Genomic DNA, 26,642 nt, shown 5'->3' on the forward strand with positions numbered 1-26,642 from the left:
GATAGGCACAAATGTTCAATATGCTTGTGCTTTCAGAGGTAGGATATCTAGATGATAAGCCATTCTGTTTCATTTTTGAAAATACCTTCTTCAATCAGAGTTACAGCAGTCCACAAAACTGTAAGTATCCTTCATAGAAAAAAATCCTCCAGAAGAAAAAATTACATCTGGTTAATGCCAATAATTGAAGCAAATAACTCATACTCATAATAGCTCCACCATCATTGTAACCTGTTTGTCCTAACCAAAGTTGTGGCAAATTTTCATTGACTTACCATTGGCACTCAACTGTGGTAAGGGTGAAAATATCTGTTTTGTAGACAAATGTAATACGAAGGTAATTTTTTTCAAGGTCCGATCGGTCGCGAAATAAAAACCGCGCAAAAATAGGATGAACCTTTGTGCATATGTGTTGCGCAGAGTCTAGAGACTCTGCGCAACACATATGCACAAAAATATGGCCTTCAATCACCCACGTCACTTCGTTTAGTTCTGAACACGCAGCTAGCACGTAAACATGTCTACAACAATAGCATCTCCCGCCAAGTGTGAAGTGCGTGCGGTAATTCGATTTCTTCAGGCTGAGAGGTGTAATGCAGCTGAAATTCATCGACGAATAAGTAATATGTACGGTGAAACTTCAATGAGTGAAAGCAAAATGCGATAATGGTGCAGGAATTTTAAAGCAGGACATACAGATATTCATGATGCAGGCGGTGAGGGAAGGAAGCGAGCGTCAACCGATGATCTCGTTGAGCGAGTGGATGAGGCAATTCGAGAAAATCGTTCAAAATTTCTGTATTGTGTGATCGTTTCCTGAAATTTCAAGGTCAGCTCTCTACACTATTGTGAGTGAGTACCGCAAACTGTGTGCGTAGAAACATGACTGAAAACACAGGCGGCTTCGTTTTATGACGAGGGTATTAAAAATTGGTACTACGCAACGACAAATGTCTAAATCGTAGTGGCGACTATGAGGAGAAATAGCGTAACTATGTAAGTACTTGTTACAAATAAAAGTTTTTTTATTTTCACTGTGGTTTTAAATTCGTGACCTTGAAAAAAATAACCCTCGTATATATGTCTTCATTAAGCTGCAATGAATATTTCAATATTAAATAAATAAATATTTAGCTGCCAATTTTCCAGTGTTTTCACTGTGTTTGCAAACTCTGAAAAGAAAAGTGGCTTGTATATATGGCTTTTGAAAGAGAGCAAAACAGATTCATTGTACATGTTTACTAACCATGTAGGAACTTCTGTTTTTTCATATTTGTACATAGAGGCTATTCACAGTCTCATACTCATGAAACGTTGTCACATCCTCAGAAATATGTTATTTTGAAAAGTCATTAACTTAAAATTTTCCAGCATTTTACTCCAAAAATAAAGATAAATTCTCGCTGAGCCTACATCAGCTGAAACTTGTAGGAATTAATCTTCAATCTAACTAAGAATTAACCAAACTGTTGTTCTTGAGATTGGGAACTTGGACATGTGGAAACTGCATGTAGACATCTGTCTAACATGATTCATTTTCTCTTAACCTACCAGGTCTAGCAGTAAACTTGTCATAAATCAGCTGATTTTGAAGTTAAGAGTTTTAAGGTAAAAATCCTAATAAAGGCAGTTGCTTTAATACAGGTTTGGATACTAAGTCATAGATACCAATGTTGTTTGGTGGTTTCATTTGAATTAACCACATGTCTCAGGAATGGTCAGCCTGAGTCTGTTCATTCACACAGTTCTTAATGAGTTAACTTTAATTGTTGATCCAACTATAACAAAAACTTTCTCTTCATTTGTTCCAGAATGCCTGTCTGAGGAACAGAACACAGAGACAGCCTTCCTAAAATTTTTCATACTGTTTCATGTTATTCATGTGCATGAGTACAACAATACCCAATTTCTTTCTGGAAGTATGTTTAAAATTATCCCTGCATTGTCACAACAGGTGTGATTTTTAACAAACTTCAACAAACAGAATATTTTCTCACATTGACTTAGTGCTGTTTTTTCTACTATTGCTGTCTACCAGAAGTTCATGGTAATTATCTGCATGTGATTTCCTCAACAATCGCTCCACAATTTGAGAAGTTTACCTTCGTTTTAACCCAATATAATCAAATACTTGTTTTTTTAATTTGTAAATGGTATTATTTAAACTATTTCATGTGCTTTGAATAACCTTGTATCTATATTCCAGTTTTGTTTCTCTTACAGATTTTACCTTTTTCACAATAATTTCTATAAAATAATTATGATTTAAATGTAATAACAGTAAAATTTCCATTATTCAGTTCAATGTTGGTTTATTTATTTATTGTGAAGCAAATTTGTCATAAATATTATGTGATTGCTCCTCATACAAGTATTAATTAGGTTTAATACTGAACTAATTCAGTTACATTATCATAAAAATATTTTATTATATTTTAATATCCATACATTTTACTTCCACGAAATCAGCTTTGTCTATGTCTTTGATGTAAAATTAAACTTAAACTTTTGTCACAACAGACTGAACCCAATTTTATAATAAAATGCTGTTAATAACTTCAAAACATTTCTAGTTATATTAATGACTATTCAGTAACTGGTGCTGAAGTTCACTGAAGTTTGAACGACATAATGCAGCCTTCAGAACAAAACAAATTATTACATATAAAATGTAAACATCAAACAAACAAAGCCTCTGGAGTATTTAAACTGATCTGTTCCGAATGTGAAATATTCTACAAGAGTCAAATGGGATATAACTACAGACAAAAATACAAAGAAATCCCCCTCAATCAATCTCATTGTAATGAAGGGTTTAAAAGCCTTTTGGTTAGTCATTAATAACTTTATATTTTAAAATTATTATCAGCAATGAAGATTATAAATTTCATTATTAACAATTCCAATATCTTTCTATATTACTTATTCAGAGATGCTCTAATTCAAATAACTTTTGCCATCTCAATAGCAGTTTTATTTCCATAGATGTACTATTTAATTTTATATTAAAATATTTTGGAATCATTCCATCTTTTAAAAATTTTTTATTGAGTTTCATATTCAAGTTAATGTTTAGTCATTTGTATAGATATTATTTTTATTATTAGATATCATTAATTATATATTATAATTAAATAATGTATGTTATTATTATTGTTCTATTAAATATTGTTTACAAAAAAATGATTTCTAGTAATAATAATATCCAAGATATCTGCTTAATTTCTATTAAAACTAAATGAAACGTAAAATATTCTTTTAATCTTATAATTAATGAGAAATGTTTTATCATATACATAATATATTAGTTATATTATCCAGCATTTTTTAATTATTATATTTTTGTTCATTCTTTCAGAATGTTTGGAAACAGTTCTGATGAAGAAACAAGAAAAGCATTTTTGAGATCTTTAATGGCATTGTCTCTTATGCGTTACCCATATTACAACCATCCAGTATCTTTTCATCAATCTGTAAATTTTTCATGGCTTTATGAATTTAAAAATGAGGATATTGTGGAAATCATGAAAGAGGTTTAAGCGATATCTTTATATATAATATGAATACTAGTATTTTATATAACTACTTTAAAGTTGGCAGCATTTATTACTGTTTCTCATGACAAAATAAAAAGGTATCGTGCTTTAATTCTAGCTTGCTGTACCGCAATGCTAATAAAAATATAGCCGAGTTAAAGAAGAGCGTGTTAGGTTTATTTTTAAGAGAATTGAAATAAATGTGACTGAACAAGTATTAAATTTATAATTTGCATTTATTCTTTATTTCTGGATTTGTATTATTCTTCAATACTTGTAGCCTCCTAGTTTCATTTCTAAGAGCTTGTTTATCTTCAAGTGTTATGGGAAAAACCTTATTCTGTAATTCTTAATGTTTTCCTAGGAACTTATTTAAACTATATGGACTCAGCCATCAACCATATTTCTAAAAAAGTTATTTTTTTTACAAAAAAATACTTTAAAAAAAAAATAAAAGCTAATGGTTAAATCTTTACTACAATGTATGACAGCATGATGGATTATAAACATTTTTTTTCATATTTTGATATAAAGTACTTTTTATTATAATCTGTAAAGTCTACTTGAAATGTCTGACTTGCAAAAGAATGAGAATTACACTGTTAGCATTTCAGTATCTACCTCATTTAATTTTTTTTTTGATAAGTTGTTAACAGACTGGTTTGGTGTTTGGTTTGGCTGTTTTTCATTCCTATTTATTCAATGATAATTTTTTTATCAACATACAACCAATATCCTATACTCTCAAGTATCGATTTCATACAGTCCTCTTGTCTTACATGTTTTTAACTGGTACACTTCTTTCTAGAACCAGATTTCCTAACTCTGATCATATCAGTATAGTTGCTAAGAGTGGATTACAGAAAGCTGTAAAATTATGAGGTGAAAAAGCTGAAAAGGCAAAAGCTTCCTTGGAAGAGGTAATAAGGTGGATAAAAATAGATACAAATGTAAAAATATCTGATAACCTCTATAAATGGGGTAGAAGTGGTTAAATGAATAGTGTTTGTTGTTTAAGGGCTACAAAAGTCATACATTATAAGAGATATAAGCATATTATTTTAATTAAAATTTGTTGTTTAAAATGATTTGAATGAAAGGGAAAATTCACTTGATATGAATGAAAATAAAGTATTAAAATCTATTTAATTCTAGGTTTTAATAAATAACACAACACCCTGAATTATAAACATCCATTTAGAGTATGGTAATTAGTATTTCGGCACCTTCATTGACCAGTGAAGATAAGTTGATCAACTTGGCTAAAATGAGTAATACTGGCTTGAACTCTGCAGTGTACAATTCAATTTTTTTTTATTTTAAGTTCATTTTCATTTGTTCATAAATCATGAACAAATATTTTCATAAACAACAAGAATAAAACCATTACAAAACTGTAGATATAATGTACATCATTGATGATTATGCTGTTGACTAGTTAACAAAATCAATGGAAAATCTATGTTGTTTACTGTCACTTTTTTATTTACATATTAAATTACAAATTGTAATTAAATTTTTTATTGTTTTATGAAGGTTAACCCAACAATTTCAGAAATGTTTAACAAATGCTTCTGGAGAGGGTCCGGTTATGACTGCAATGATATGTTTCAACCTCAAGTAACAGAGGAAGGATTTTGCTACTCATTCAATAGTAAAACAGCTGAATTTCATAACATGTAAGTATTAGAAATCAGGAGTCTGACTTTTTACTTCTGTGGAATGTATTAATCTGTTTTGTGGTAAAATACTGAAAGCATGTTTGCTTTCTGCATAAGGAAGTAAAGAGGGTCTTTTTGTATAAAAAAAAGGGTGGAAAGTGTAATTAAAATTTTCTTTAAGTAATATTTGATGCACTTATTAAGTAGTTGTCCACTTTTTCTGTGGTATGTACCGCAAATCAATTTCTAAGCATAGATTATTTTTACTTATATTTAATATTTGAATTTTTATTTACTTATGATTATTTTTTTCATTTTATTAATAAAAGAAAGGGATTGTTAGTTAATATTTAGCAGTAAAAAAAGTATCTTTTTATTTAGCGGGAGAGAGTTGTTGGAATGTATCTGGCCGGCTCCTCATGTGTCACCTCTGCATCAATAGCAGCAGAGGTGACCACTAACACAACCTCACACAAACACACACAAGACTAAACAAAGAAGACGGGTCCCCAAGCCAACATCCTGTTATCATACAGCTAGCGTTATATTTCAATTAAAAACGATTAAATTCTATATCTACTCGCTCCTTAAGCCTTTAAAAAAAAAAAAAAAAAATGTTCAGAAAATATTCTCTACACACTAATATTTCTTTCCTTAAAATATTTCTGTAGAATACTTAATATTCCCCAAGAGTTCAGGGGCAAAGACTCCTGGCTACACGGTCGGACGAGTGAAGTGAGCCCTGACAGACTTGTTTTAATAAATCACTCTCCATAAAAAAAGATGGTGCATGGGTTTGTTTGTCTGTTTGTTGTGTGCTCACATTTTTATTTTAGCTGCTACTGGAGCAGAGTGGATTAATGGTGGTGCACCAGGCACAAATTATTAATTTCAAATGATTTATATTTCTCGTAGGCCTGCCTGCCTTTTTTTCTAATTTTAATTAAAATCGTTGGTAATAATTATTTTAATTACATCATTGTAATTTGTGTTTTTATTTACAATCAATCAAATTTGTTTACTTATTTATAAATACTTATTTAATATTTTTTAGCTAGCTTACTAATTAAATTTTATACAAAACGGTAAAAACATAATACAAGACATGAAGCATGAATACTCAAGTAATTTTTATTTAATCTGGCAACTATTAGCATATGGCCCAATTATAATTATTAATGAAAGATGAATGTAGTAATTGTGTCATAACAATAAAAATATTTGTTGCTAAGTTTGATATTTGTAATGTGGTTGGTTTACTCCGGACCATTTAAATGTGATCAAGCCACCAAATTCTTATTACAAAATAAAGATAAATATTAGACAAAATTAAGACAATCCACCAATATTTTATTCTTTTGGAATCATTTTCAAAAAGAGGTTTACAAATCATTTAAACTTACAAGAACAAGTTTGAAACAGCAGATATTCTTATGTAACTAAACTGATTAGATGGTTTGAAACTGGTACAACACATCTAAACATACACTATGACAATATATAAAAATAATTCAGAAATACAGAAAATCAGGTAATGGAAATGGAAAAGATTATTAAATTATTATAAACATAAATGTAGTAAATACAAAACAACTTTCATGAACTTTGTAAACAAATAAGCACACCAACACACACACACACATGCACAACCCCCACACACACATATCTACTATATTGTTAAGAAGTTTCTACTATACTTTATTGGTGAGTTCCTCTGATCAAAATAGTTTTAAAATTCCATATAAACATAAGTCTTGGCTTAATTTTTGAGTTACAGCTATTGAAAGATTCCACTAGATTTCAGCTCTAAGGGTCAAATAATGGTGTATTAAAACTTTATGATAATATAGATTATTAAGCAAAATTATTTTATTAGCTATTTTCTGTCTTTATTTATCAAATTGTTTTTATGCAAAACCTATTTTTAAATCTTAGGTCAAATTCAACATCAACTTTTAAAAAAAAAAATGGTGAATTTGAAACATTAAGAAATAATGCTGCAGGAAAGACAACTGGTGTGGAAATTTTTATGTTGACTCCACCAGAGGAACATCGCCTTCCATATGATACATTTCGTCCTGCTGGATATTCTGTGAGTAAATGAATACAAAGAAAATAACTATAGTTTAAATAAGTTTATCTTCTTATAGGGAGAAAGTAATTTCTCTCTTTCTAGTTTCTCTTGTTTCCATATTCACCTTTAATCTAAGTTACAATTGTTTTATACACATTTAAATTTTGACTAATACACTTTTAAAACATAAAATAATTTATTTCAAATTTGTTAGCAGTATCTTTATTAAATTTTTGGTTGAGCAAGGATTGATTGATTCAGGATAGAAATAAATTTATTAATTTTAGTATATTATGAAAAATAAGTAACTGAAATGTATGTCAGTTAAGTGAAGTGAAATCAACCTTTAGTGACAGTAAGAAGATATTAAACAATTCTTGTACCTATTGGTTAATCAAAAGCTTTTCCTTGTGTAGGTGAGCTATGTTAACCAAAGCAATATCATTTCTGTGCTAAATAATTAACTTTTAAAATACAAACTGTACAAAATTTAAGCTTAATGTTCATTTTTTACTAATATAAAATTATTTACAGTGAATTTTATGGTCATCCTTAGTGAAAATAGATCAACTGCCACTAATCTGGAGGTCTTGCTGCCTTGCTGACTACACTCTAGCTGCCTTTGGGATCACTGACCATTTGCCCTTTAGCAGCTACGCAGTAGCGATAATTAACTGCACACAGGATACATGTGGATTAGTGTTGTAAAAAAAAATTTTACACTATATTTTCAACTAAAATTAAAATTACTGAGGCTTGTTTCTGACTCATAAAGACACACATTAAGGATATGGACAAAAAGTATATAAGATCTAATATTATATTAAATTTCATTTAAATAAAATAAGTAAATAAAACTTATTTCCTTATTTCTGAATTACAATAGAGTAAGATATCATACATATATAGAAAATTAATACCTGCTAAGGAAAATCCTCCCACAGGTATGAGCTGTTATATTTTCAGCAGAAATGAAAAAAGAAGACAATTATAGATGTCTTAAAATTATAATAACATATTGCATATAGGTAGTAGAAAATAACATTAAAATTATCTTTCAGCCAAAAAACTACAGCATTAATTTTGGTTTAATAATAAAATTATATTTTTAACATAAAAAATATATACTTATTAATACATTATATATAGAGCATACCTGATAACTAAGTTACATCAAAATAGATTTTATAGAACCAAAGACTACCAAAATTTTAATTAAATAGAAAAATTAAAAACGCCAGTAGACATAATCCATCCATCCATACTTTTGTGACCTTCTTGGTAAGATTCCTGTATATAAAATGATGTGCAATGTAAATGATTGATTTTTCCAAGATATACTTAAATTGTCCTCTACGTACATTTAAGTCAGTATCAATATTTACAAAAGTATTAGATAATGTTCATAGACTGTAATATGGATCATGATGGATAAATGTATATTTATTTTTATTTATACATAACTGTTGGTTCTTAACATACAATAGCCTGATAGTTATACATGGAATTCTTGAAACAGCTGTTTAGTAGAGTAAAGCCCACCTTATGCCTTTATGAAATATATTAATACTGACTGAACATATGCAAAGTAAATTAACCTGTATGATCTGGTGTCTTTTAATTTGTTTATTTTATTGAATTTAAATGTTAAGTATTTAAGCGTACACAAAGATTATATGATGATTCCATCTTAAGTATGAGTCGATTTTAACACCTAGATATTTTACCTATGGGACTTTCTCTAATTTTGGGCACTGACATGATGAAGTTGCTAGTGAATCACAATCTAATAAGTGCACAATTAAATTAGTAAGACTAGTCAGTTGATCATGGTCTGGTAGGGGAAAAGGTTATAAATATACCTTTCTTAGTATTTTTTGGGACCACCAATTAGGTATTGCTTCAGAGGATGAGATGGAATGACAATTTTTTAGCGTGTGAAAATGCCATGCCTGATCAGGATTTGAACCCAGAATCTCTGGATTAGAAAGGCCGAGATGCTATCACTTATACCACAGAGGTCAGCACTTTTCTTGGTATTAAGTGTTAATATATGCTTTGTGAACCAAGATTTAATAGTGCCAAGGTCCAGTTCAGTTAATTTTTTAACTTCATCCCAGGATGGACCTGTGAAAATTAATGCTGTCTTATCAGTGAAGGAAATAATCTCATAACCATTTGTATTTAATTTCAATAAATCATTAATATATATTAAAAATAGTATAAGAGATAGGACAGTTCCCTGGGGCTGATGATATTCAGAAATGTTTTCCATATTGATTTTGCTGTTCCTGGTAAGAAATTATGATCTATTTTTTTTTCAGCTAAGAAGTATGCCATGAATATCCAGTTAATCCATTTTCCTTAGAAGTCTAGAATGTGGGATGGTATCAAAGGTCTTGGCCAAATCCAGGAAATCTGCCAGAGTCTTTATTTAATGATTAAAAGTTTTTGTGATATCTATTAAATGAGTAATATCATCTTGGGTGCTTTTTTTTCCCTGGAAGCCATATTAATTTGTATGAAATACAATGTGTTTATTTAAATAGTTAATTAGTCATTATTTGATTACTTTTTCCATGATTTTAGAAAAGTTGTGTAATAAGCCCATTATTTCTATTAATTATTATTAAAATAGGTTTTGCTATGTAGGGTGAAGATTTTTTTTTAATACAGGTGTTACTTATTCTGTTGATATCAGGTGCTGAGTTGTTTTTGAAAGATTTGATTGTACTCATACTTTCATTTTCATTAGTTGTTAGGAACAACAAGTGAGAGGATGATAGTGCCAAATCCAGATATTTATGAAGATCTAAGATATTAATTTTTTCATTTATTAACTTTTCTGCATATATTTTACATATTTCTGTTAAATGTTTGTTAAAGGTATCTGGATCTATTTCAGGGGATGCATCGTTGCATTTAATGTCCAAAAGTTCATTTCAACATTCCCATGTTTTTTTACTACTACCCTTAGATTGAAAATCTTTTTATTATAGTATTCATATTCGTTTTAGAAGTTTATTAAGAAGGTTTCTATATTTTTTCTATTCAGCTTTTAAAAAGTGTTAAAAGGTTGTTTGGCAAGTTTCTTGCAAAATAGATTACACTCTCTTTAAATTTAATTAAACAGTTGTTATCCAATTTTTTAAAGGCTTAAATTTATGGGATATTATATTTTTAACTGTTGCATTTTTTATGTGATGCCACAGTTTATTTAAAAGAGAATAAACTAAATTGTCTACAGTTGTGTTGACACTAGACATTTCATCCCAACTTTTATTTTTAAGACCTGTTATTAAATCGGTTAAATTTATTTTTTCAGTAAGGTTTGTATGAATTAATATTTTTATCTTGTTTAAACACAGTTGTAGACATATGCAATAATGTTCTGTAACACTGGTCTTGATTACTGAACCTAAAATCCTATCAGATTCAATATTTGAATTTTTAAAAAAGATGTGATTGATTGTACTTGAATCATTATGAATTCTCATAGACTTATTAATATATGATTTGAAGCAGTGAGGACATTATATTGAAATATTCATTTCAATATTGGTTTTGCTCTGCAAATGAATATTCAAATCACCAATCAGGACAGCATTATTACATTTTAAAAAAATTTGTGAAATACTCATTAAGGAAATTAAAAAAAAATATCAATAAAAGATGAAGGAGAACGATAAAGTGTGATACAAGTAATGCCAAGATTTTCCTGTACCACTAGGTTTATTATTATCGAATTAGCTTCAAGAAATTCATAGTTTAATCTATTTATTTTCAGTTTATCTTTATAAAATACACTTATTCCATTACTCTTATTTAAATTATCTGGCTCATGTATTACTGAGTATCCATTCAAATTATAATCAGTGTCGTTAATATCAACTATCCAGGTTTTTGTTAATATTGTATGAAATTGGGTTTGTTTTACAATTTTGAATAATGTATGCAAATTCATCAAAATTTGTTTAGGCTTTGAAAAACATTAGAGATTAGTAACAGGTATTTCTAGTATAAAGTTTTGGCTGAAAGTTAATATCATTAATCTCATAACACTCATGAGAAATTTCATCATAAAAGTTGTCACTTAGTACCATAATATGAAATTAATTAAATAGAAAAGAAAAAATCCAGAAAGATTTCTAAAAAGTGAAAAGAAAGATAAAGAGAATTAAAAAAAAACAAAAAACACTCTTGCTTTAACCCCATCCCATGTGGAACAATATTTTCAAAAAAACAAAGGTAGTAAAGTAAATCATTATTACATAAACCTATAATTAAGAAGTAAAAAAAAAATGGATCTCTTATAAAGGCATCACATCAAAACCAGTGGTAGGGCAAATTGAATATAAAAAATGACAGTTAATACAGAGAAATAAATCTATAAAACTATATAATACTGTTTAGCTACTAATAATATACTACTATACATTATAAATAATATTTATTTAAACTCGGATACTAAAGAAATTAAATAAATTAAAATTAATAAAGAGAAAATTAATATTAAAATAAACAATCTTATCACACCACAGATCAGCCAGAATGGAGACAAATAAATCAGTTCACGAACAACTGGAAACTAAATTTCTATTTATAGATAAACGTTAATTAAAATTAAACATAGGTTTTAAGATTAAATTCATACTAAATACAAAAGTTGAATTACAAACTGGAATAATTTGATAGTAGTACACCGTAATATTCACATGAAATCAGCAGGTTGGTGCATAGAATTAAATATATTTTTAATGTGATTAAACTGACAGGATTTTAACTGAAATATATATATCCAGGTCATCCTTATTGAAGATTTTTCTTATAGACTAAGATTTTTCCATGATGGACAAAGGCCAATTCATTATCGTTTTTGAGCCCCCTGACCATCTCCAGCACAGTATTGCAGTAATAGACAAGTGTTCCTTAATGAAGACAGAAGACTCCTTAAATTTATCATTAATTTCTGTAGTTTACATACCTCACTTTTTTTTCGCAGCCACAATACAATACATTTTGACACCCTAGAGACAGCTTAACAGTTATGACTGTTGATGATTTAACAGTTGATACTCTGTGTGAAGGGATAGTTTGATGGCCTTCAAAATACTGAGGAGATCTAATTTTTGGTCTGTGGAATTCCAAATACTTTATTATTCTCTATTCTAATTTGCTGCTATTGGGAGTGTATCTCATTTTGTGACTTGTGATATATCATTAATTAGTTTTGCATTTTCCTTCTCTATGTGTTCAAATTTTTTAACAGCAATTTTTTTGTTCCTGATTAATTAACTTCCCGGTGAATTGAACTAATTGACATTTTGTTCTTTACCATATTTCTTCAGAGCCTGAATTTGGGTGGCCCTGATTTTTCTATTAAAAGAAATAAAAGCTCCGAGCATAGATTAAAAAGTGATGTCAGAATCTGGTTAAATGTGGACTCAGAAAATCCCTCATTTTCTGATGAATTAACACAATCTCATCACATTTACAGGCAGCCCTAGCCTGGGAATTTTTCTTATTAAAAAAATATTGAATATATTGTTATTATGTGTTTGTTTATCTAAATCTCTTGAGTGAAACTCAGCTACTGAATGAGTTACAGTAGCAAATTTGTAAAACAGATCCTAAATATGTGGGCTAGCTGCTGCAAAAGGCATAGCTAAATAAGCAGTCCTGGACTGATGTAATAGGAATAACTCGTACAATGGGGTTACCTGCCTAAATCCTAGGTGTATTAAAAAGCAGTGCTGTGTCATGACAAGAAACTGCTGCAATATATTAAGTTTCTGAAGGTAAATGGTCTTTAGGAAGATGAGGATATCCCAAAGGTGACAAGAGTGGAAAACTTAGGAGTTAGGATTCTGAATTAAACCTGAAAGGGAATAGCAACTTTTTTAGTAGCTGTTGAAAGCAATGATTAATTGAGAATTAATGCAGCCTCAACAAATAAAATTTAAAGCATATTGTTTGTTTAAAAACAATGGAAAACTACAGCAAAATTTTATGATGAAATATGTTACATTTTTCCATTTTTAATTTGTATGACAATGTTTTTGGGGTAAAACTGAGGGGAAAAAAGAGTAATTGTAGTAGTAATTGTAATAGAGTAACTCTATGTGGGAGCTATTCAAAAGGAAATATGTGAAAGATTAATCATGGCATTCTTTGAGCCAGATTGTAGAATGTCAGAAATATAAATAAGAGAGGTAAACAGGAAATGCCTGGATTCAAATTAGATGTGTAAGTAAATAAGAGATAAGGTGAACTGGTAACAGGCCTTTTAGTCAGGAGATTACAATAAATTACCATGAAATCAAACACCAGAAGTGTAGGAGGTAGAATAGTAATGAACAAGATTTTTATGACAAAAGTATGTTATTACAAATATTTTGGTAATATTAAAGGAAATATTATTATTCTCTTAAATTTAAAATAGGGAAATTATTTTAAGAATTCATTCAAAGCCTGTATAAAAAATCAGGTTTATATTTCAACCATTTTATCAGAAGATGAAGAGATAAATAGGATGTATGAAGAAATACATGATCTAATCCAGCATTTCTCAACCTGTGGGTTGTGAAATTAACCTATAACTTTACACATAAACAATAATCAAATTATCTTATGAAAAAAAAAATTATTATAAATAATTTACTTGCATTTATAAGTACACATGTAAAGAAAATTAATTAATGAGATGTATGCACTTGTTTTTCATTTCTCAAAAGTTTCTCCATACAGTGATCTATGTTAGAAATACACAAAAGCAAATTGTTTTCAAGTGATAAAAGATTATTCATATATTTCAGTTTTAGATGAAAGACCCTTTTTGCAGAGGTAAGATGTGCTGAAAGGGATTAATAATGTTAGTGCTTCTGTAAATGAATTTCCATATTCACTTTAAGAAGCATGCCAAAACATCATATATTACATCGTGAAAACATCATGAAGCTCAATCAGTAACGTATCAGCTGCAATAACATTTTTAGTAAATAGATTCAGTACCCATTTCTTTAAAAAATATTTTTATCTTCCAGGAAATATTACGCCAACTTAAATTTTAGTTCATACAAAAATCTTCATGCAATCCAAGCAGTGGTGAATATTAGTGTCTCAACAAGTTCATCCAAATTTTTCTCAATATAACTGAAAATGAGTGGAAACATCAAAATTTCTGCTTTGAAGGCAAATAATCCAGATAGCAAGCTTCTTTATGAAAGTATGAACTTTGTCTATCATTAATAAAATGTTTTCTCACTTCCTTGTAAATTTACATTCAAGTCATTTAAATGCCGAAATACATCAGCAGAATTTTTCTATTTAGTTAATAAAATTACAAAGGATACATGAAGTTGATAAAAGATGCTGGCTTATGCTAAAGCAGGGAGATTCCAAGTAGAAAGCTGCTATCTCAAACATAAATTTAGAAATTCGAAAGAAACTCATAAGAAATATTTATAGACAGAGAAGCATTTACAACAGAAAAACATGGGCAACAGTGAAATTAATAAAATAAAGAACAATTGTGGCTTTTGAAATTTAGCATTTCAGGAGACTGCTAAAAATTAGGTGGGTATTAAACAAAGATATTTTGAACTGATGGAGAGAAATGTGTGGCAAAACCTTATACAATGAAGAACAAGGCTGAAGACTATTGATTGAGATTTTTGGGAAAAGTGAATTTCAAGGAGTAGTGGGTAAAAACAACAGGGGGAAGATAAGCTATATTAGAATGTATAAATCAGAAAATATTGAATGTAGGATGTAAAACGTACTTGAAGGGTTAAAGATTGGTTCAGAATAGTAAAAATGGAGAACTATATCAAACCAGTCAAATGTTTGAAATACCTCCCAAAAATAATGTGTATGAAGTTTGTTTCCTTTTATTGAGTCTATTTAGAATGCCTGGGTTTTGGCATTCGTATAATTGTGATAATACTTTTTATCTTTGGTTATTGCATGTGATCATTGTATCTTTGTTTGAAGCTGCATCCAAGTTTTTTAATCTAGAAATTTGTAGTCACAACAGTTCAATTTTTATATATCTGGGGATTCTATTATAGTAGTATTTTCTGTGTGCAATAGCTTGTTTTGATTTAATTCTGAAAACCATTTGTATCCAGCTTTTGAAATTTTATGAGCTCTTTATCTGTTCCTTTACCTGCTCATATTAATGTGATGAATTGTTGTTGTACTGTTTTTATTTATTCTTGCTTTTACTTATTTGTGTAGTAGAATCAGTAAGTGTCATTGTCTCCATTTTAGGGTACTGGGTGTTTGTATACTATCAAATGTTGTTTAACAAAGGATATTATAACTGATTACAGAAGTTGAAATTTTTACAAATGTACAATTTTTTGATCTTAAGTATCTTACTAACCATAAAATAAGTAAATTGTATGTCATGAATAATAATTCTGATTCTTCTATGAAATTTACAATAACTAAAGTTTACACTATCCAAAATTATGTGTTGCAGTATTATAATTTTAGTATATAAAAGACATACAACCTTGTTATTGTTTTAGTTAATATGTTTATTCATGTCTAATTTCCCATTTGATTAAAGTTGTAGAGCTGTAAAGATACACTTGTAATGTCAACTTTGCCATGAATAAAAAAAGTGACGAGTCATTCCACTAAGTCAAATTTATATTCATGTGATCTATAAAATGTTATTTAAGAGTATATGCCAACCAGAAAAAAAATATATTTATTTATTTATTTCATTGAGTTCAGTTCTTTATTGGGTAACTTGTACATAGTTTTTTATGGTGGGTTTCATTGTATATAAAATTAAAGAATTATAACTGTTCATAATTGACATAATAAATTTTGTTGAGATGAAACCTTTTCATATTGAATACGTTTTCAGAAATTGTATATTGTAACTTGATGTAACTTGTAATTGAGTTATATGACAGTGATTTATTATGCACCATTGTCAAAGAATTTTATTGACAATTCATATATAATCAGTTTATATTAGTTTGTTGAAACTTTCTTTCAGAAATTTACAATATGAGTAGAAATTTCATTTGTAAAATGTTTCTAAATATTTTTTTGTTTTTTTGAGTCAAACAATCATTATTACAATTGCTACTTTTTTTTTTATACAAATGTCACTGGTTTTACTTAAAAAAATAAAAGCATTATTATGGCTCAAAATGTTTCATTAGCTGTGAGACAAGTGCTTCATGGTAAAGACTTAATGATTCCAAGAGCACCAGGATCAGCTTCTTGGCAAGAGATTCTTGACTGATAAAGGTGCACCTGATACTTTCAGAAGCATCTAGTTCAAGAGATAAAATATTCACACCAGAAGAATCAAAATATTCAACCATACTTCATTACACAAGTAAAAATCATTGACTTAGTTTGTGACTTGTTTTTATCTAAACAAGTGAAACTTAGTTCATGCTTGAAGGATTAGAATTTATTACACAAACATACTAAAATTTTATTGCATAGAAATAGAAAACAAAATTTGTTCTGCTATTGTTAATTGGCTGATGTTTGATCTGGTTATTACATAGGTGTTCATAGTTGGCATATATTTATAGATTCATAAAAAAAGAGCTTAATTCAAGTGAGTTTTTCTCTATACGTTAGCTCATTTTGCAGGAGTGAAGGACAGGTATGGCGGCAGTATTTAATTTATTAAAGCTATTAAATATGATAAATACGATAAATCTGCAGTGACTTGAGTTATGGGATTCTTCTCAGCCTACAGATTACCTTAAAAAAATTACTGTTGGTTTTGTGTTTACAGGACAATGCGGTACTAATCAATGTTGCTTAGACCGGCCAAATTGAGATAATTTTACTTTAGTACAGAAATATCTCACTGCTTAGACTCAGAATTATTTTACCAGCTTTATGTATAAAACTAGGACTGATGACAAATTTTATGAAAACATTAGATAAAGATGAGGAAGGCTATTAATATCTAACTCAGGTTTTTCTGTTGTGATGCTAAATTAAAAGAACCTAAAAATAAACTCATTGGGCCATTAAAAAAAATGAATAGAATATTCATTCTAAATTCACTGGGCCTAAAAAAATATTGTGCAAATATATATTTGATAGTAAACTGAATACTAAGGAGCTAGCAGTATAAAAATCATTCAAAGATGTCTTTCAGGGTTTTCTTGGAAAAAGGTTGAAAATTCTGATTTGTTAATACAGGAACTTTTTGTTAATTATAAAAATTTAAGCTGCAGAATGTTACAGAAAATCAATTTTTTTACATTCTGATTTTGATTTCTTCCCTCCAAATTTAGGCACTAGGTTCCATCAGATGAGAAAGGATCCATCAAGCTATCTTACCAGTAGAATAGCATTAACAAGGCAGATGGATGAAATTATGATGATGAATTTGATTTTAATATTAAGCATAAAAAACAGACTTAAGTTTTTCTACTTGTGATTCAGTTTTGAAATTATTCTTTTAATTTTTAGAATAGTGTTATTAATAACATATATTTTTTTTACTGATATGGGCATTGCTATATATTTTCATTTGATGAAACACAATTTTATGTACTCTTTTGTACTCTTTTTTTAAAATGAATGTGTTTAAATGGTATGTTTTTATTCTTTAGGTAATGGTTCACAGTCCTCAAGACTATCCAGACTCTTCTTGCAATATTGCTGTCACAGAAAAAGCTGACCAAGTTTACAGAATTGGGATATCTGTATCAGAGACTGAAGGGGATTCTTCATTGATGCACTTGGATGAATCAGTTCGTGGATGTAAAGCTGTTGAAAATAAGCATTTCACTAATGATAATAATTGTCACTTAAAGTGCCGAACTTCAGAAATTCATAAAATGTGCAATTGTACTCCATATTATCTACAAACTAATTCAAGTATGATTATTAGATATTTGATTATTAAAAACTGTTATTTATTATTAAATTCCCATCTAAATAGCGCTATAGCAAACCTATGGCTTTAGAAGGGAAAGTATTGTAGTTGGTCCAATTTGGGAAAATAAAGTTTTCATCAGATCTTGACATTTTGACAACTAAGGAACCCAAAAAACCAAATGGAAATTTTCCAGATGTTAATGTTCATATGTACATATTTGGTGTCGACCACTAAATCATCTTATTTCTCCAGAATTACTGGACCGATTTTGACCAAACGTGGTCAGATTACTTCTTTATATAGGCTATTAATGCCATTAAATTTTCAACTTAATGGAGTGAGGCTATAGAGCAAGATCACCCCCAGTTTCTTGAAACTTTGCCTGATTATGGTCATATTTTTCTTAGGCACATTTGTTAACAAATTTTTGTAAAATCCCACGCCCACCACAAAAAATGTTGTTGTAGTAGTCTGCTATGTTGAGTCATCACATATGAGTCGTAGTATTAAATAAATAAATAATACTTAAAGTGTAAAAGAGTAACTTGGTCTGGCTGGGTCTCAAACTCTATCACCCGGTTTACTTGGTACCTGGTGCATTAAGCCTCACGGCTACACCAGTCTGCTGACTGTACAAACGAAATTTGTTCTATGTACATTGTAAAATTACATAAGTTTAGTTAGTGCCGACCATTGCCGCTACTACTGCCACACCCGTGCAAATTAAATATGGTATGCCTGGGCACTTTAGTTGAATCATTGAATTAAATAACAGAAAAATATTGCATTTCAATAAAATGATAAATATTTTAAATTAAGTTGTGTGTGTAAACCATGCATAAAAAAACTGTGTTGTCAGCATTTTTTTCACTACATCCGTAGACTCGCACACATTATTTTTATCAGAAAAGAATTACACAAATAATAAATATTTATTACATACTAATAACTATAATATTTTTTGTTATGAAGTGGTCTTTTCTATAGGAATTTATTAAAAATGAGAAAGTCAAGTGAAAAACCTTAAATGTATGCTAAGAATTTGAAATTCTACACCATTTTTCACTATAAGGTGGCAACAGTAATATTAATAGTGTCAGTGAAGAATGGACAATAAGTGGAAACAAGGCAGGACACAACATGATAGCAATGCAGTGGTATAAAGGAATGGCACCATAGTAGCTCCTCATTATAAGTAAGAACATCCTGAGCCCTAACACTGACTTTTGATTTTTACTGACTTTCAGAATGATTGAGGGCTGTGATTTTGAAGATTAAAGGTTTTGATTTCAGAATGATTTTGAAGCAGTACGTATCTATGGGAAATTGTCACCAATGCAATATATACAGATTTCTTCAAGAGTCATAACAGGGTGAATTTTTGAATATAAGTGTTTTCTTGTAACATGCTTGATCTAATGCTGTTTAACTGTTGCAACCATTCAAGATCTCTCTTCCACATTCACTATTTTTATCAGACCTTGTTCTCAGTAATTTTCATGTATATAGTCCACTTAAAGATATGCTTTTAAAACATTAAACACAGAGAAAGAAAAAAAATAATTTGAGTATATATGTATATATATTAGAACTTATATATACATATGTATATATATGTAATATATATTAGAACTTCCTAATAAAAACTTCTAATGTATGTACAATATATATAACCATCAGAAAAAATGTTTATATATTCTTCATAGCTATTCATGATTGATGAAAATTCCTGTTTTGGTCACATCACTGCTGGTTTCTCTTTTATTTTTCCATAAGAGTCCAACCTTGTGTTTACAGCTGATTAAAGCTATAAGGTATTTCTCTTACAGAAATTGCTACTGTATTCAGTAAAGCAGTTCCATGTTTTGTTGTTAATTCATGATATTGTATTTGGCTGGTCTGGAATACATAGCATGATGGTCATATAATGCAGCCAAAGAATTGTTATTAAAGGTTTTATAGTTTATATGGGTAAGAAAGGCACATATATTTGCTACATATCTTAACAGTAAGATCTACCTTCTATATTTTAGTGGGATAATGCTGGCTTCTGATGTTAAACCAGTCACCAGGCTTGTAAGGAAAGTGCCTGTGGCATATCTGATTCCATTATTATGTATTACGTCACACTTTTGTAGATGCAACTTTCTAGCGGATGAATATACAATAAACCATAATCGAGCTTTGATTGAAGCAGTGCGGTATATAGCTGCAGAAAAATCTCCTTATCTGAGCCCCACTTGATATTTGAAAAACATTTATAATGTTTAGGTATTTTTTGCATTTAACACTCACATCCTGTGTTTGTAGTCCCCAAGTAAAAGGATTTATCTAATAGTAGACCTAAAATGGTACATTATCGTTGTATTCAATTGGATGGTCATTAATGATTAAAACAGGACTATGATAAGGAGTTCTCTTCCTACAGAGTGTACACAGCATGTCTTCTCTGGTGAAAATTTGAAGTGATTATTCTTTGTAACATCATTAAGGGTGTTTATCACTTGTTGCAATTTATACTTCACCATAACTGTAGTGTTGCCGGCATATAAAATTACCAGATCACCAATGTAAATGCTTTTGCTGATTTTTACTGAATTAGCTAATATTAGTTTCTTGATGACGTTCCTGAACAAGGTACTGCCCAAAGGTGAGCCGTTGTGGTTTGCCATTTTCCAGTTTTTTCTGATGAGTACTTATTGTAAATGTGTACGTACAGTACACATTCACTATTGTAAATGTGTAAGTACAGTCGTTCATATAGTTGTGGAGAAATACCAATAGATTGCTGCCAATGCCCCATACATGTAATTGAAACATTATTCCATGATGCCATATCATATCAAAAGCCTCTGCAGGTCAAAGAAGATTCTGACACAGTGTTTTTTTGTGATGTAACTGTTGTATATAACATTTTATAAATTGATCATTTGTTCAGTAGTTGAATGGTACTGTCAAAATTCTACTTGATTTGAAGATAAGAGACCTTCTCTTTCTAAAATCCAAAACACTGTCCAAGGCAACCAGACAATTACCCATTATGCACTAGGCACCAGGCAAGACGCTGTCCAAGGGATGTCCCCAGAGCAGTGTGTTAGGTCCTTTGCTGTGGGTAGTGGAGTTTGATTCTCTCCTACAGTTGAGGTTGCCCAGTGGGTGTCGTACTGTGGCTTATGTTGACGATGGGCTCCTGCTAGTTGAAGAATGGCCGTGGAGGGAAGTTGAACTCTGAGCCATTCAAGCTTGCAGGATACTTGAGCTGTGGGGGTCACCAACATAAGATGACGTTCAGTCTAGAAAAGACTGTGATGATGCTACTCAGAGGCTGTTTGGCAGTGAGTCGATAAGTACATGTTTTGATGTCAGACCAGCATATCAAGCATATTCAAGTTCAAAAGTACCTCAGGGTGTTTCTTGATGAGAAATTGAAATTTAAGAAGCATCTTCAATATGTTGCAGAGAAGGCTTGTAGTGACTTCTTTGGAATACGAAGTGTGGCCAACCCTGATTGGGGGTCTTAACTTCAAGATCATGAGTATTCTGTATAAAGGCGTGTGCCAGGCTATTGCTATATGCGATGACTGTTTGGGCAGATAGGCTAAAATTCAAAAGCGATTGGGATATATTATTGAGGGCTCACCACCTTATATTGTTAACGGTAACAGGTGGTTACTATACGATTTCATGGGAGACAATCTTGATGATTGCAGGCGTGAAACTGATAGATTTGATTTTGTCTGAGGAGCAACAGTGTAATGTTGCTAGGAAGTCCGGTGAGTTGACTTCAGAGTAAGTTTGGAAAATTGAACAACATGGCAATGCTTTGTGGCAGGCCAGATGGGATGAGACAGTGAGTGGGCGTTATAAGCATGATCTCTTTCCAGACGTTGTTGGTTTGTGGGGCGCCTCCTGGGTACACCCTAACAAGTACATGATACAATTTCTTTCTGGGCATGGTGCTTTCAGGAATAGATTGCAGAGACTTGGACTGGTGGACTCCGGTATTTGTCCACAATGTGGACAGTTGGATGATGCCTATCATCTTCTTTACATATGCCGTAAGTACGAGCTAATGCACACGGAGACTATTTGCTGCTCAATATTGTCGGGAGAGGTTAGATCTCTGTGTAAGTTGGAAGGACTGGGCCGAGTGAGCAATCGTTGAGAATTTCATTTACTTGGCAAGGGAAAGGATTGCAAAGGAGTTTAGGGTTCTGTTTGGATGTTCCTTATCCTACATTTTGTTTTATTTTGGCTTGTTTTATGGTTTTTGGTTTGATGTTTTTATGTTTTGTTATTGTTTCTTGTTTTTGTGTTATGTTTTGTACTAATGTTGCATGTTGAACTCAACTTTTTACTATTTCGGGTACCTACCCAAATCACAACTACAGTTGTGATTCAGTTCCTTCTAGTTGTCTATTTAGTGTTGTTAAAGACTTAGATTTGTGTTTTGTTTATTTAAAGAGCTATCTAGTAGGTAATAGTACATCGATGGGAATGTCACGTGGTTTTCGCATCAGTGGCATTCTGACTGAGGCAAGGATTCTGACTGATGCCTTTTGCCAAGGTTTTGACCTTGTAAAGTTATGGGTAAAGCCCATTAGAGCTAGGTACGAAGAGGGTGGCGTAGACTGAAACCGTTACATGGAGGGTATCTTCCCCTATGGATCAGGATGATCCTATGCAGTAAATTATAAAGGATGTTTTACTTATGTGAGATGTAGCTTAAAACAAATTTAAATTGAGTCATTGCAAATTATTTAAAAAAAATAGGTTTAAGTAACTGGTTCTGAAGAAAATAAAAGAAACAAATTGTAGATACAATAAGAATGTAAACTAAACAAATTTAGTTTAAGAGCCAAATTGATTTTATGAAAAATAGAAATTTTGAATTTTTATGAATAAGTTTTAAGTTTTCACTTTTTTCAAACTACGAATGATAGTTGGTGGACCAGATTTGAAGAAATATTGCAATAAATCTTTAATTATTTCTATAAGTTTACAAAACTACCATAGAAATCTGTACTATAGACATATGTATACATTCTGCCAACAACAGAATCCCAATAATCGGAAAAAATTCAGATTATCGAAAAAATGCTTTGGTTAAAGTTATCTAAAATTGTGTTAAAGCTAGAAAATGGCAAATAACAGTTTCTGATCAAGGGTTGGATGATACTTCTAGGATTTATTTTATCTAACTTTGAGTTAGGGCCAATATTACACCAACTTGAAGGTGTCATTGAAAACATATCACCTATTTAAAACTGATTACTGAACTAATGGTCAAATTTATTCATGTGTAATTGTACGTTTAAAGTTGGGCAAATCCATCATCACTATGTATATTCCTAGCTGGTGAACAGTCATGAAGTTTTTATACATATTGCAATCATATACTGTTAATGATTCTATTATGAATCACTTTTATTTATTTTGTTGCAGGTAAGATTCAGACATGTGGGATTCAGCATTTGGACTGTTTATCACTAAATAATGGTAAGTCTTCATAGGCAGTTACTTGTCAGAAAATTTATCTTATTTAGCAAATTACTAAATTAAAGTTGGTATTAATTTTAATAACTGTATACAGAAATCATTTTCTTTTAACAATTACAGTGGTCGACAATGTGTATTAGTAATTATTCATTTTGTTTGTAATTTAAATATCTGTCATTAAAACATCACATTTTTAAGTTGATTGCCACCATCTACCATAATTTACTACTAAACAGTTGGTCACCCTGCAGATTGATAGTGGGAATACTTGCATATTGTTTTTGCCCATGTTTTTACTTTCAGTAGAAAAACAACTTTTGTTCAGTGTGATTGTGAGTAATTATATGCATTTTACTTTTAAAATTTTAAGCTTTTACTGCAGATCTTGTTAAAATTCACTAGATAAGTTTTGCTATGTTTGTGGATGTTTTCTATTAAATTCCCAAATTCTCTATTCAAATCATGCTATGACATTTTGACTGAAAAATTGAATATGCATTGAGTTGCAACAAAGTTTGTTCCTCGTTTGATGACCTAACAGCAGAAAGAACATCAAGTGGATGTTTGTCAGCAACGTCTTGAACAATGCAGTGATGATGAAACATTCATACAAAGGATCATAACAGGAGTTGAAAGCTGGGTTTACGGCTATGACATTGAGACAAAAGTTCAATAATCATATGGATTAGCAAAGGATTTCCACGCCCCAAGAAAGCACGTTAGTCTCAATCCAATAACAAAGTGAAACTCTCTGTTATTTTTGATTTTAGTGGAATTGTGCATTTTGAATTCTTGCCTCAGGGTGAAGCAGTAATTGTGCGTACTATCAAGGTGTTTTACAATGGTCACGTGAAAAAATCCACAAAGAGACAGGAGTTGTGGCGAGACTGCTTCGCAAAGTGGAAACACCGCTGGGAAAAGTGTGTGAATAGGGGAGGAGAGTACTTTGAAGGGGACAAGGATTATTTGGTTAAACAGTTTCTATATTCAGGTATTTTTTTAATTATAGCGAGCGGTGTGGAAAGGATTAATAAAATAATAATTTCAAAAATTTCAAATAAATTTGGAAGTTTCTTGGAAATCTTGGTGCAGTTATGGATGAACAAGGATACAGATTCCACTAGGACCATGGAGACCTCCAGTTTTGGATTTGCTGATGATGTCGTGCTAGCGGTTAGTGTAGCCACTAACAAGGATATTGCCAACAAAATTTGGACTTCATATCGAGCAGTTAGTGCCTGGGTAGCTGGTGTAGGATTGGAACTAGCGTCAGAAAAGTCAGAAATAATCTTAATTATTACTAGGAAACGACGCCCAACCCTGATCATTGAATTGGAGGGAAAAAGGATTGTGTCAAAGCCTGTCATCAGATATTTGGGGATATGGGTTGATGCATGGCTTAGATTTGGGACCCATATCTTATAGGTCAGACAGAAAGCAGAAAGAGTAATGCACCGATTGCGGCTGTCCTCCCCACAAGAGGAGGCTTCTGTTGAGCGTGATGTACTTCTCACTATTACATGGTGTGGAGATTTGGGCTAGTGCATTAAGATATCACCGATACAAGGGAGTGTTAGACTCACTGTATCGGAAGTGTTGCCTGCGGATAACGTCCGCCTATCGAACGATATCTCACGAGGCAGTGGAGTTACTGGCAATCCTGGTTGATCTACTGATAGCCCTCAGAGTGAAATGAGCCGAAACTAGGAGGTTGCCACTCTAGGAGAAAAAGGAACAACTTCAGGTCTAAACCCGGGAACTGATATGCATATGGCAGAAGTGATTGGACACGGGCCAGAAAGGTTGGTGGCCCTGCCGTCTGATTGGGGACATTCAAGCTTGGTGTGAGAGGAAAGATGGCCAAATTAATTTCTTCCTTACAGAGGTTTTGGCGAATTTTATTGGCCTAACCATCACAAAAAGCATGGAGATAATTTAACAGAAAGTCCACATTTTTAATTCTATTATTTGAACATTTTTCAAATAATAGAATTAAATTTTTCATATGGCTGGAACATATGTTCCTGCCATATTTTTTATAATTTTTTTTTCAAGAACGTCTTTCATCACATTGTATGTCTGTTTCAACTTAATACCATAAGTGATTAATATCGAAAGATATTTGTTACTGTTGTGTGGTAGAACCACTTTTAAAATATACTTGGACGAATCTATGAAAAGGTGCTAGTCCTCAGGTTTATAAACTTGTCCTATGTACAATATAATCTGATCAATATTTGTGCAATAAACCAAATTATTTTCATCAATAAAGGTCTTTTTGTCAACTTTGAAAGCCCAAAATTTTTGTATTTTTTTAAAGTAAATTCCCACCTTGCAGTCTTGATCTTAACAGTTCAGCTTGATTTTTTGATAAATTTAAATTCTTAATCAAGTCATTTAATTCACCTTGTGATATGGCTTATTGGAAGATAATTCAAAATCATTGTTGTGTTCTTCAGTACGGCCTAAGTCTTCATCGCTACTTTCGAAACATACATTTACAGATGGCTCAGTAACTAGAATAATTTCACTGTGAAATACAGGCCTGATTGCAGATTACAATGAAGGATATTTTATAGTATGTTTAGATTTTTTCGAAATTCCATAAACACTTGTTAAACAAAAGTAACAATCGGTTACATGATCCTTTGGGTCACGCCAAATCATAGGTACACCAAATGGCAAAGCCTTCTGTGTACCTTTCAGCTATCCTCTTAAATATACAGAACAATTAGTGCACTATATGAGGAGCCCACGTCTTATCCTTATCACCAATTTTACACAAAAAGTACAAACGATTTTTTTTTTTAAGTAAAGGTGTAATGTTTTTCTATTTGATTTTACGGTAAACCCACCACATACATAACAAAAGGCATCCACATCATTTCCACAATGTTGAGGCATTATGATACTGCACTGTTAACAAACTTAAGACAGTAAAAAGACAACAAAATTAATTCATTCCTAAATTCAGTGCTTAACACAAACAACAC

General features: G+C 30.8%; 1 protein-coding gene across 1 annotated transcript in view; it reads left to right on the forward strand.

The window, feature by feature from the left end:
- The first annotated feature begins 852 nt into the window (after nucleotides 1–852).
- LOC142320345 (pickpocket protein 19-like) overlaps nucleotides 853–26,642 on the forward strand; it is a 33,733-nt gene continuing 7,943 nt past the window's right edge. Inside the window, exons 1-6 of the mRNA XM_075358049.1 lie at nucleotides 853–996; nucleotides 3,359–3,533; nucleotides 5,073–5,215; nucleotides 7,133–7,289; nucleotides 17,882–18,149; nucleotides 23,596–23,649. Of these exons, the coding sequence (XP_075214164.1) occupies nucleotides 974–996; nucleotides 3,359–3,533; nucleotides 5,073–5,215; nucleotides 7,133–7,289; nucleotides 17,882–18,149; nucleotides 23,596–23,649 (820 nt within the window). The 5' untranslated portion in view covers nucleotides 853–973. The remainder of the gene's footprint in view (nucleotides 997–3,358; nucleotides 3,534–5,072; nucleotides 5,216–7,132; nucleotides 7,290–17,881; nucleotides 18,150–23,595; nucleotides 23,650–26,642) is intronic.

Source organism: Lycorma delicatula, chromosome 2 (assembly GCF_047948215.1).
Source record: "Lycorma delicatula isolate Av1 chromosome 2, ASM4794821v1, whole genome shotgun sequence".
NCBI lineage: Eukaryota > Metazoa > Arthropoda > Insecta > Hemiptera > Fulgoridae > Lycorma > Lycorma delicatula.